Raw genomic sequence first — 12,822 nt, 5'->3', positions numbered from 1 at the left:
AAACAGGTTAAAAATTAGGAACATTATACAGTTTACTGTAATATTATGATATACTAAATTCAAATAGAGACCTATTCATGTGCTGCCTGCTTAAATTTTATATAGCTAGGGGATGGGGAAAGAAAATAAATAAAACAAGATTGGCATGTATTGATGACTAGTGAATCTAGTGATGATAAACGAATTCATTTTATTTATTGTATTCATTTATTTGTCCTAATTTTGAATGTTTGAAGATTCCCACAATAAAAAACACAAATACATAAATAGCATACATATGCCACCTGATCTTATGGACTAGATGAAAACTAGCTCTCTCCTCTGCAATGTAAACTTTGAATAAATCGGACAACCTAAGCTTGTTCCAGAATCATTTTATTCCTCTCGGTTTATCTGGATAAAGATCTCTAAATGTGCTACTTGAGCATGTGTGCGCACGCACGCACACACACACACATACACACACAAATGACTTTACTGCTAAACATCCCTTAGGCCTTATCCCTGACCATCTAACTGTATAGGTTCTGCATTAAAGAATTTACATTAGCATAGAGATGCTGTCTCAAACTGGAGTCGCCTGTAAGTTAGAACTCATTTTCCCTTTGAGCCATTCCATATTCTTAGCACCACTGAATATTTAATAAGTTTCCACAGGGTACATGATATTCTGCCCACCTGGTTGATGGTTGCAGCACAAACATTTTTCATCTCATCTGTCCTCAGGTAGAGAATTATAGATAGTTGCTCAGAATAACAGTGAATCAAAAGCAATGCCAAAAACACAAGTTGGTGCCAGCTAAACATTCTATAAAGTAGATACTACCAACTTTAGAAAATATTTATTTTTTTATATTTTTGAGGCAGGCTCTCTCTGTCACTCAGGCTATAATGCAGTGGTGCAATCACAGCTCACTCCAGCCTTAAACTCCTGGGCTCAAGGGATTCTCCCACCTCAGCCTCCCAAGTAGCTGGAATTACAGGCATGCACCACCACGTCCAACAAAATTTTTTTTTTTTTTTTTTTTTTTGAGACAGAGTCTCGCTCCGTCACCCAGGCTGGAATGCAGTGGCACGATCTCGGCTCACTGCAAGCTCCACCTCCCGGGTTCACACCATTCTCCTGCCTCGGCCTCCCGAGTAGCTCGGACTATAGGCACCTGCCACCACGTCCGGCTAATTTTTTGTATTTTTAGTAGAGACGGGGTTTCACCGTGTTAGCCAGGATGGTCTCGATCTCCCGACCTCGTGATCCACCCACATCGGCCTCCCAAAGTGCTGGGATTACAGGCATGAGCTACTGCGCCCGGCCCCAATGAATTTTTTAAAAAAATTTTTGTAGAGACAGGGTCTCACTTTGTTGCCCAGGCTGGTCTCAAACTCTTGGCTTCAAGTGATCCTTCTGCCTCAGCCTCCCAAAAAGCTAGGATTATAGGCATGAGCCAACATGCCTAGCCAACTAATTTCTTTATGTAATTTTTAAAAAGGGGGCTGGGTGTGATGGCTCACGCCTGTAATCCCAGCATTTTGGGAGGTCAAGGCAGGTGCATCACCTGAGTCAAGAGTTTGAGACCAGCCTGGCCAACATGGTGCAACGTCGTCTCTACTAAAAACACAAAAATTAGCCGGGCATGGTAGTGGGCGCCTGTAATCCCAGTTACTCGGGAGGCTGAGGCTGGAGGAGAATTGCTTGAACCCAGAAGGTAGAGGTTGCAGTGAGCCGAGATCATGCCACTGCACTCCAGATTGGGCGACAGAGTGACACTCCATCTCAAAAAAAAAAAAAAAAGGTACCATATGGTGTTACTTAGGGGAAATAAAAGGCAGGGTTGACTCTTCTAGTACTGGTGGTGATACTCTGTCAGAAGTCATGGTTAAAGCATCTGCACTTCCACATCCACACCAACGCCCATCCTTATGCCTAGGTTGAAAGATTTCTAATGGTAGTCAGTACCATAAAAACCTTAAAAAATTATGACTTGCTTCATCCTGTGGATTTAATAGAAATCTTGAAGGATAATAAACAGAAGCCAAGGCTACCTGTAAAATAAAATGAACCAAACAAAATGTCAAAGCAGAGATGTGAACAGGTAATTTACAAATGAGAGACAGTATATATGCCCAGACAAATTCCAATTCTCCATTTAAAGTTCACTAAGAAAATATTCAGGCCAAGCACAGTAATTCACTGAGGAAGGCCAAGGTGGGAGGATTGCTCGAGGCCAGGAATTCATGACCAACCTGGGCAACATAGCAAGACCCCATCTCCACAAAAAATATAAAAAATAAGGCCGGGTGCGGTGGCTCACACATGTAATCCCAGCACTTTGGGAGGCCATGTCAGGTGGATCACGAGGTCAGGAGATCGAGACCATCCTGGCTAACACGGTGAAACCCCGTCTCTACTAAAAAATACAAAAAATTAGCCAGGCGTGGGGGCAGACGCCTGTAGTTCCAGCTACTCAAAAGGCTGAGGCAGGAGAATGGCATGAACCTGGAAGGCGGAGCTTGCAGTGAGCTGAGATCACGCCACTGCACTCCAGCCTGGGCGACAAGGCAAGACTCTGTCTCAAAAAAAAAAAAAAAATTAGCTGGATGTGGTGGCATGTGCCTGCAGTCCTAGCTACTCAGGAGGCTGAGGTGGAAGGAGTGCTTGAACCCAGGAGCTCAAAGTTACAGGGAGCTACGACTGCACCACTGCACTCCAGCTTGGCCACAGAGCAAGATCCTGTCTGTAAAAAATAAATAAATAGATAGATAAATAATTTTTAAAAGGGAATAGTCAAAGGTTATCCACTGATTAACTCTTAGTGTTATGCACCTTTCAGTAAACATTGCATTAAACCAAAAAGGTAGCACTTTAAAGAAAGTGGCTATTTTCCTCCATCTTCTTGGCAACAATATTTAATGACCCATCCAATATATTCAATTAGTACCCAATTCAAATGAGCTTTAGTTATTACTGGAGTCAAACATATCACTTGGGACTTGACCTTGTTCATTATATAAGCAAAGTTTAAAATGTCAATAAGGAAAAGGTCCCAAAACTTTAAGGTGTTAAGCTACATTCTGGCTGCTAAACATTTAGAACATAACCAAGTTGGCTAAAAATAATCTTGTCCTAGAAATTCCCCTACAGAGAAATGCATGATAATAATTAGGTAATAAAGATCATTTTCATTCAGTTTCTAGTCCCACACCACCAGAAAATACCACAAATACTGATCTGAAGAAAATAATCTTAAATATATATAAATTTAAGGCCAAACCTCCTAAAGAAAATGATGAAAGTTTTCATCATGGGCAATATGGGCAAATATGAGCATAAGTACAATACAAAGATTTGCTTTAAGATCCCTGCATTTTAGTACTTGGTTCTCACCTAAAAAACACCTAGGATATGAAATATACGATCTGTGAGACACACTAAGTCATGCTTCCCATAGCTACCCTATAACCCAGTATTCCAAAGACAAGGTTCATATTAAACACGCTTTAACAAGGGACTCATTTTAAATACTGCTCTCTTTATAAAAGCAGAAGCTTATTACCATTGGATTTGAATCTGCTATGAGATCCCGTAGAGAATCCAGAAATCCCTGATCTTCCACCATTTGGGCATTGATATCATGGAGTTTTGCCACACAGACTGCTGCTGTTTTCCGAACATAGGGATCCTCATCCTTCAAGCACTTGCGGAGCGGCTCACAGAGATATTCTGTAATTTTATCTACCCGGATGCACCCCATGGTTCTGACTGCCAAGGCTCGAATCAAAGGATTAGGATCTTCACAGTCCTGCAGAAAACAATCACCAACAACTGTAACTATACATGGTGGCTAAAGGTAAACAGTCCAGTTTATGTAAGCTGCAAAAGAATTACCTCATTAATTTAAGCTTCCAGATACATTCTACATGAGCTCCAATCTTCCATGCTATTCCTTTCCTAAGTACAAATCTTAGCTGCCCTATTTAAGAGTTTAGGTGAAGAAATCATTTAACTGTTTTAAATACAAAATGAGAAACAGCTCAGCAGGATTCATTCCAGTGCCAGGCAGAGGCTTAGGGAGTTCGTACCATCCCACAGCCATTAGGATCTACCCTAAAAACAGGAAAAGCTTTTGGGCTTGTATTCCGGCACAGGAAAAAAAAAAAAAGAGGAACTGTAAAGACCGTGCCCTACTCCACAGTGAGTTCCTAAACATCAAATAGAGAGAAAAGAGAGCTAGATTTCTGTGGCCTGCAGCCAAGAAAACAAAGGGGAGCACAGGAGCTGGTCTGGGCTTGAAATAAGTACCTGGAGTTAAGCAGCAGAGAAGGCCCTCTGAGCTCTTGGCTAACACGTTCTCTTTTACTAGCAAGTGCTTCCAAATATAGTAAATAGAATATGGAGAAAGAACACTCTTTTAAACTTCCTTACACTAAAAAATGTCTTTAAGCCCATGTAAATCTATGCACAACTCTAACTTCCAAAAAATGTAAACTAAATTCTTCCCAATGATATATTCCATCTATGAACCACCAGTCACGGAGAACAAACTGTTATGTTCTGACTCTATAATGTAGCTAAACACAGGAAAAGAACAAAAATTCATGAGAAAGAAGAAAGCATATTGCTTATTTTTCAAAACATTTTAAACAGAAGCTAATTTTAGAAATGCTGTCTGTTTTTTTTTTAATGTACACTAAGTTCCAAACAGAGAAAAAACAACTATTAAAAAAATATTAGGCTGGATACGGTGGCTCACGCCTGTAATCCCAGCATTTTGAGAGGCCAAGGTGGGTGGATCACCTGAGGTCAGGAGTTCGAGACCAGCCTGGCCAATATGGTGAAACCCCATCTCTACTAAAAATACAAAATTAGCCAGGTGTGGTGGCGCATGCCTGTAATCCCAGCTACTAGGGAGGATGAGGCAGGAAAATCACTTGAGCCCGGGAGGCGGAGGTTGTGGTGAGCTGAGATTGCGCCATTGCACTCCAGCCTAGGCAACAAGAGTGAAATTCTGTCACAGAAAAAAAAAAAAAAAAAATTAATGGGAATGATCCCATTATTATTTTATTTAAATCTATGATAGGAAAGATTTGACTGGATATTCGATAATAAGAAAATTTTTTGTCCATTTTTAAAGACATGATGATATCGTGGTTATGTTTAAATAAAAGATCTTATCTTGACAAATATAAGGACAAAACTATTTAATATATGATGTTTAGGATTTCTTTAAAATTATCCAGCAGGAGAGGGGGTTGGAGGTCAGGAAATACGTATGAGGATTATAAACAAAAGTGGTTATGTGTTGGTAACTGTTAAAACTGCAAGATGGATATTTAGGAATTTATTATACTAGTCCTTTTTCTTGAATATGTTTAAAATTTTCCATTAAAAAAAATTAATCAGGCCGGGAGTGGTGGCTTGTGTCCATAACTCCAGCACTTTGTGAGGCTGAGGTGGGTGGATCACTTGAAGTTAGGAGTACGAGATCAGCCTGACCAACATGGTGAAACCCTGTCTCTACTAAAAATACAAAAATAAGCTGGGCATGGTGATGGTCACCTGCAATCCCAGCTACTTGGGAGACTGAGGCAGGAGAATCACTTGAACCTGGGAGGCAGAGGTTGCAGTGAGCCAAGATCGTGCCACTGCACTCCAGCCTCGGTGACAGAGTGAGACTCTGTATCAAAAAAAAAAAAAAAAAAAAAAATTAATCAAATGATGTAAGACGTATTAAATGAAACAAAAGTAGAAACTCCGGCAGTCTCCACTACCGCTGACTCATAAGCATAATTTCTACAAAGATAAAATAGGTAAAGCCCCCAATTACTGATAGTACAATGATATGCCCACCTTTGTCAGCCTCAGAAGGTAAAACAGTGATGTTTCACCAGGTTTTCTTCTACCCATCTGGCAAGGATGCACCAAGCCCCACTAACAGAAAGCTCAGCACATGGTTTGAATTTCCCTGGATGACACGCACTGGTATACAGAATGCTTAAAACATGAACATTCCTAGTCATTGCCAACACTTCCCTACACTCCTTCCTTGTGAACAGAGATTACTTATTTGCAATTCAGACTCTGTTATTGAGGCCTTGGGAAAAGTTACCTTCACAAAGCTGTTTACAGCCATGATGGCCATGTCTGGCTGACTCTTGGCATAGTTCATCAAGTAGAGATACACAAGCTTCTTTAGTTCCAGATTGTCAGTCTGCATACAGTTCACTACGTCTGGAAAGAGAGAACTGAGAAGAGAGGGTAAAAGAGAAAAGGAAAGTAAGCAGGTGTTGGTGCCAAGCTGTTGGACAGAACATGAGCAGCCTTAACTAACAGTGATTAGATGCAAGAACAAATGTCCCCACAGTGGTAACTGTCACAGAAATGAATTACTAAAGAAACTGGCTGGGCACGGTGGCTCACGGCTATAATCCCAGCACTCTGGGAGGCCAAGGCAGGCGGATCACCTGAGGTTGGGAGTTTGAGACTAGCCTAACCAACATGGAGAAACCCCGTCTCTACTAAAAATACAAAAAATTAGCCAGGCATGGTGGTGCATGCCTGTAATCCCAGCTACTCAGGAGGCTGAGACAGGAGAATCACTTGAACCTGGGAGGCAGAGTTTGCGGTGAGCTGAGATCACACCATTGCACTCCAGCCTGGGCAACAAGAGCGAGACTCCTGTGTCTCAAAAAAAAAGAAAAAAAAAAAAAGAAAAGAGAAGAAAAGAAACTGTAGGCCAGACATGGTGACTCATGTATGTAATCCCAGAACTTTGGGAGGCTGGGGTGTAAGGATCACTTGAGACCAGGTGTTCAAGGCCAGCCTGGACAACATGGCGAGATCCTCTCTACAAAAATTTTTTTTAAAAAGCTAGGTTTGGTGGTGCACACCTGTAGTCTTAGCTACTCAGGAGGCTGAAGCAGGAGGTCGAGACTGCAGTGAGCCATGATCACATCACTGCACTCTAGCCTGGATGACAGAGTGAGACCTTGTCCCCATCCAAAAAAAACAAGAAAAAAATTGTAGTGCTGTTCTCAACAAGGTCTCTATATAGTTTTAGAAAAAGCTTTTTATTATGAAAAATGTTAATCCCAGTGCTGGGATTACATGCATAAGCCACTGTGCCCAGCTTCACCTATAATATTTTAATGTGTATCTTAAGAATCCTTTTTTTTCTTTTTGAGACAGAGTCTCACTCTGTCGCCCAGGCTGGAGTTCAGTGGCACAATCTTTGCTTCCTGCAACCACCGCTTCCCTGGTTCAAGCAATTCTAATGTGTCAGCCTCCCGAGTAGCTGAGATTACAGGCGTGCACCACCACTCCCGGCTAATTTTTGTATTTTTAGCAGAGATGGGGTTTCACCATGTTAGCCAGGCTAGTCCCGAACTCCTGACCTCAGGTGATCCACCTGCCTTGGCCTCCCAAAGTGCTGGGATTACAGATGTGAGCCACCACGCCCAGGCAAGTGTCTTTTTTTTTTTCCACTACCTTTATTACATCCAAAAAAAAAACAAAAACAAAAACAAAAAAGCCAGGCCCAGTGGCTCACATCTGTAATCCAAGCACTTTGGGAGGCCGTGGTGGGAGGACTGCTTGAGCCTAGGAGTGTGAGACCAGCCTGGGCAACATAGTGAGACCTCGTCTCTATTAATAATTTTAAAAATTAGCCAGGCATGGTGGTGTGCGCCTGTGGTCCCAGCTACTCAGGAAGCTGAGGTGGGAGGATCACTTGAGCCTGGGATGCAGTGGCTGCAGTGAGCCACGAACATGCCACTGCACTCCAGCCTGAGGAACAGAACGAGACCCCATCTCAAAAGTAAAAATAAAAAATAAAATAAAAAATAACAATAATTATTTTAAAATATTTATTTTATGTACAAAAAGGTAACATGGTTTCTCTCATTGGGTGGGTGCCTTAGATAATCCATTCATGGAAGACCACTTAGTCCAACTTAATGAAATCTATATCCTTCACGTATGATGGAAACACTGGTGGCATATAACGAGGCCGAATTTCCAGATCAGACTGTGCCCAGTTTCAGCAGACACAATAGCAAGAACCCTGGCTGACTTTTCACGGGTGGCTCCAGTAGAGCTGCTGGTGAATCATCTTGCTTTTAGGAGTGCGACAGGGCAAAAGGAACAATAATTCTTCATATCAATCTACTACAGTTTCAAAGCACTTCAGTTACACTTTTTAATGTTCATATTCTTCCATTCTTGACCAGTAAGAACTTAGCTCCTGAATCCTTGTGATATGACCTGGTATTTTCCATACTTTCCTTTATGACAAGATGTTCCATCCAGGCTCATTTTGTACATTTCTAATTCCAGACCTAGAATCAGTCATCCTCCAAGATGTCCTGATTCCCTTTTAGTGAAATTATTTTTTTAACATTACATATTCAGACAAATGAAAATTTGAGAGTAATCAAATATAAAAGGAGTTTATACCTTTCCTAAGTTCTAGTTATTTCATGATTTACCATTCTCCTATAAGCCACAGGAAATAAATTTAAAGGAGCATCATTAGCTTGGAAGGGTTGAGCTTGTCAGATTCTAAAGTGTAAGCTGTATCTTTAAAATATAGGATAACTGTAACTTTATGGGAAGTTAGCAATTAATCTTCCCCACAATGCTTTATCAAAGTACCTTATAAATTTTTAATACTGCTAAACATCTTGCTACTAGCATAGAAGAAAGAAAAAACAAATGTAGGTATATTTCCACAAGGAAGTAAGGGGAAAAAAGGGAATGAAATAGCTGGTCACATGGTATATACAATGGTCCTATATACACAAAAGGGTACAGAAGTAGAAATTATTCACAGAAAGGAAGCTGGACTCAGGTCAAAGAATCCACCATATCTCCAGTGAACCAGTAACTTCTGTCCTAGAAAGCAAACTATGTGTTTCACTTGTATGCATGGTACCTACAGTAGTTTCATGCACCTGTAGATATTTAGTAAACACTCTCCAAAAATGTGTTTTCTATTTCCTAGACTAGCTCATGCACAAAACAACGATAACCAGTGAATGTTAAACATTAACCAATAATAAATTCAAGATCCTAAATAGTTTAATTCTAGCAATCTACACGAGGTCAAGAAGACTTAATAGCCAAAGACCAAGCAAGAAGTAAAAAGTGTTAAGTGCCAACCTATAAACTAGAAACCTGAACTTTCCAATATGGTGGCCACTAGTCACATGTGACTACTAAACACAATGTGGCGAGTGTGAACTGAGATGTGACGTAAATGTAAAACACACACTGGATTTTGAAGACTTAGCATGAAAAATATAATGTAAAATATCTCATTAATAATTTTTATATTGATTACATGCTGAAAGGATATTTTAGATATACTGGGTCAAATAAAATGTATTACTAAAATTAATTCATCTGTTTCTTTTCATTTTTTCAAAATGGCTATTAGAAAATTTAAAATTACATATGTGGTTCACACTGTATTTCTACTGGACAGTGCTGCACTTGAGGTTAATTGCAGGGAAGGCTGAAATATCACAATCTACAAATAGCTAATCTCCATTTTACTTCTTTGCACTATCTTTCTAGGCACAGCTCATATTTCATCTCCAAGAAGGGTTCTTCAACTATTCCTGTTAACCTGTATCTCTCTTTGGTAGAACTCGTATTGACTTTAAAATATACACTTTAGTGCCTAATTATGTAAATATATTTTATTTTTCCCTAATTTTTCAAGTTTTGGGTTTCATCAACTAGACAGTAAAAGTCATGAAGGCAAACAGACATCCAATACCCTTTTGTTTGAATAATGATAAGTGGTATAGTGCTAAGTATATAATAGAGTATCAGCAATAGCAAGCATATAAAAAAAAAATCAAGAGTTTTAACTTTTCTGCAGGATACAGAAATAAGCTTGGCAAAACCACAACAGCCCCTGTAGAGTTATGACAATTTTTCAGGAGTTTGAGACCAGCCTGACCAACATGGAGAAACCCCATCTCTACTAAAAATACAAAATTAGCTGGGCATGGTAGCGCATGCCTGTAATCCCAGCTACTCGGGAGACAGAGGCAGGATAATCGCTTGAACCCGGGAGGCGGAGGTTGCAGTGAGCCAAGATCACGCCATTGCACTGCAGCCTGGGCAACAAGAGCAAAACTTCGTCTCAAAAAAAAAAAAAAAAAAAAAGTTATGACAATTTTTACCAATTCGTTTGTACTAATGCTTTCAATCCAGATTTATTCTTTGGCAAAAACAGCCCTTCAGTGACTAGACAGATCACAGATAGGCAACTACCGCCTGTGGGTTAAATCTAGCCCAATGCTGGATTTTTGTACAATCCATGAGCTAAAAGTGGTTTTTATAGATGAACTAAGTGTTCATCTATATGAATCTTGGCCGGGCATGGTGGCTCATGCCTGTAATCCCAACACTTCGGGAGGCCAAGGCAGGCAGATCACTCGGCGTCAGCCAGGAGTGATGGCAGGCACATATACAGTACCAGCTACTCAGGAGGCTGAGGCAGGAGAATCCCTTGAACCCGGGAGGCAGAGGCTGCAGTGGGCCGAGATTGCGCCACTGCACTCCAGCCTGAGCGATGGAGCAAGACTCCATTTCAAAACAATAAATAAATAAAACAAATCTGATGATGAAAAATACTATGAATCCTAATTAAGCAAAATGTTATCATCCTCCAAAAAGAATCCCACTTAATAGTAGACCTGTGGTACAAAACACTATACTTAACTATTATTTTATTTTGAATATCCTCAATAAAAAATTTTTGGAAATTTGTCTTCTCTCTTGTTATGTAAGTACCTACCTAACAAACTCAATTTTGCCTCTTTGCCTGCTAAGCAAAGAGTACTTACTATGCCAGCCTGATGTACTTACTATTCTGTCCTTTACAAAAAAGTTTGCCAACTCCTTAGATACATGGTCACAGGACAGCAATTTAAAAACCAAATGTGCTTTATGTGCTAACAAACAAAAGAAAAATAACAAAAATTCACCTCAGAAGAGCAGCACCTGGAGCAAGAGAAGATACAGAGTCATTCCCTATGCTGCCATTTCTATCTGGGTTCCCCGTCTGGTTAAGGAAGCAGCCCTCACCTTTTTGGTCTCGGGATCCCTTCATACTCTTAAAAATTACTGAGATCCCAAAGAGTTTTTGTTCATGTGGGTTATACACCTATTGATATTTTACCATGTCAGGAATTAAAATTGAGAAATTTTTAAAAAGTTAATCCATTAAAATAAGAATAAACCCATTTCATAACATTTTAAAGGTAAAATGTACTGTTTTTAAATTAATGAGATGGTGACGCTGCTTTTCTTTTTGCAACTCTCTTTAATATCTACTTTAAATAAAAACAGCTGGATTCTCATATGTTCCTGCATTCAACCTTTTGTAGAATGTTGTTTTGAAATATAAGAAGAAAATCCAGCTTCATACATGTATATAACTTGGAAAAGGAAATAATATTTTAATAGCTTTTTCATATAACTAGATATTCCTTATTTTCTATTTTTTTTGTTATAACTAGAAATTCTTGATGTTACACTAAAACTAGACAGCCCGGGCACAGTGGCTCATGCCTGTAATCCCAGCAGTTTTGTGAGGCCAAGGCAGGTAGATCATTTGAGGTCAGGAGTTCGAGACCAGCCTGGCCAACATGGTGAAACCCCATCTCTACTAAAAATACAAAAATTAGCTGGGTGGTAGTGGTGCACGCCTGTAATCCCAGCTACTTGGGTGGCTGAGGCAGGAGAATCGCTTGAGCCTGAGAGGCGGAGGTTGCAGTGAGCCAAGATAGCGTCACTACACTCCAGTATGGGTGACAGAGTAAGACCCTGTCTCAAAAAAAATAATGATAAATAAACTAGACAAATGGTTGTTTTCCTCTTTCTGAGTCCACACATTGTAGTTTCTTAAAAGTTAGTTGCAATATAGAATCTGAAACCATATCAATAAACTTTTTGTACTTGATTGTATTAAAATCCATTCATTTACATACTATTTTGTTTTTTCGTTTTTTGTTTTTTGAGACAGAGTCTTACTCTCTTGTCCAGGCTGGAGTGCAGTGGCGCAATCCTGGCTCACTGCAACCTCCGCCTCCTGTGTTCAAGCAATTCTACTGCCTCAGCCTCTAGAGTAGCTGGGATTACACGCACATGCCACCATGCCCGGCTAATTTTTTTGTATTTTTTTTAGTAGAGACAGAATTTCACCATGTTGGCCAGCCTAGTCTCGAACTCCTGCCCTCAAGTGATCCGCCTGCCTCGGCCTCCCAAAATACTGGGATCACAACCGTGAGCCACTACGCCTGGCCTCCACACTTTATTTTGAATAAATCTTTTATCCATGCATAATTTTGTGATATACATATGCTCTGGTCATTTGGAAAAATATTGGTTCACTGAGCTATGCTGACACATTTCATTATAAAACAGCAAATAATCACAATCATTAATTTCACCACCAATCTCCTCAGAAAAGTCTTTAAGCATTAGGAAGCTGTCAAGCTTATGATAGGAGATACAGGTTTTCCAAAATTCTAATTTTTTACTTTAAAACCTGAAACATATCTATTGTCAATTTTTTTCCCTTGAAGTGACAGGTTCACTTTGTTCATTTTTGATAAAATATCTCCCAAATACCAAAGTCTGATTAAATATAGTTTGTCAATCATTCTTTCACATAAAAATGGTGTTTGCAGTTCAAACAACTGCACAAGAGCTTTTTCTCAAGTCGACCATTACACTGCTATGCAGCAGAAGAGATTTATGGGTAATTCCTATTTCATCAAACACAATATTAAAAAGGTTCAAGTTTTAAT

The 12,822-nt window shown here is 39.8% G+C and overlaps 1 protein-coding gene across 12 annotated transcripts in view; it reads right to left on the bottom strand.

Annotated features, from left to right (window-relative positions):
* Positions 1-12,822, bottom strand: part of AP2B1 (adaptor related protein complex 2 subunit beta 1) — a 150,128-nt gene that overhangs the window by 116,379 nt on the left and 20,927 nt on the right. For all 12 annotated transcript variants that reach the window (XM_054455969.2, XM_054455958.2, XM_054455975.2 and 9 more), the window contains 2 exons: positions 6,105-6,240; positions 3,552-3,797 (listed from right to left, as the gene is read on the bottom strand). In XM_054455969.2, the coding sequence (XP_054311944.1) occupies positions 3,552-3,797; positions 6,105-6,240 (382 nt within the window). The remainder of the gene's footprint in view (positions 1-3,551; positions 3,798-6,104; positions 6,241-12,822) is intronic.

The sequence above is a fragment of the Pongo pygmaeus genome, chromosome 19, assembly GCF_028885625.2.
Source record: "Pongo pygmaeus isolate AG05252 chromosome 19, NHGRI_mPonPyg2-v2.0_pri, whole genome shotgun sequence".
Classification (NCBI taxonomy): Eukaryota; Metazoa; Chordata; class Mammalia; order Primates; family Hominidae; genus Pongo; species Pongo pygmaeus.
This window is presented reverse-complemented; position numbering and strand designations above follow the sequence as displayed.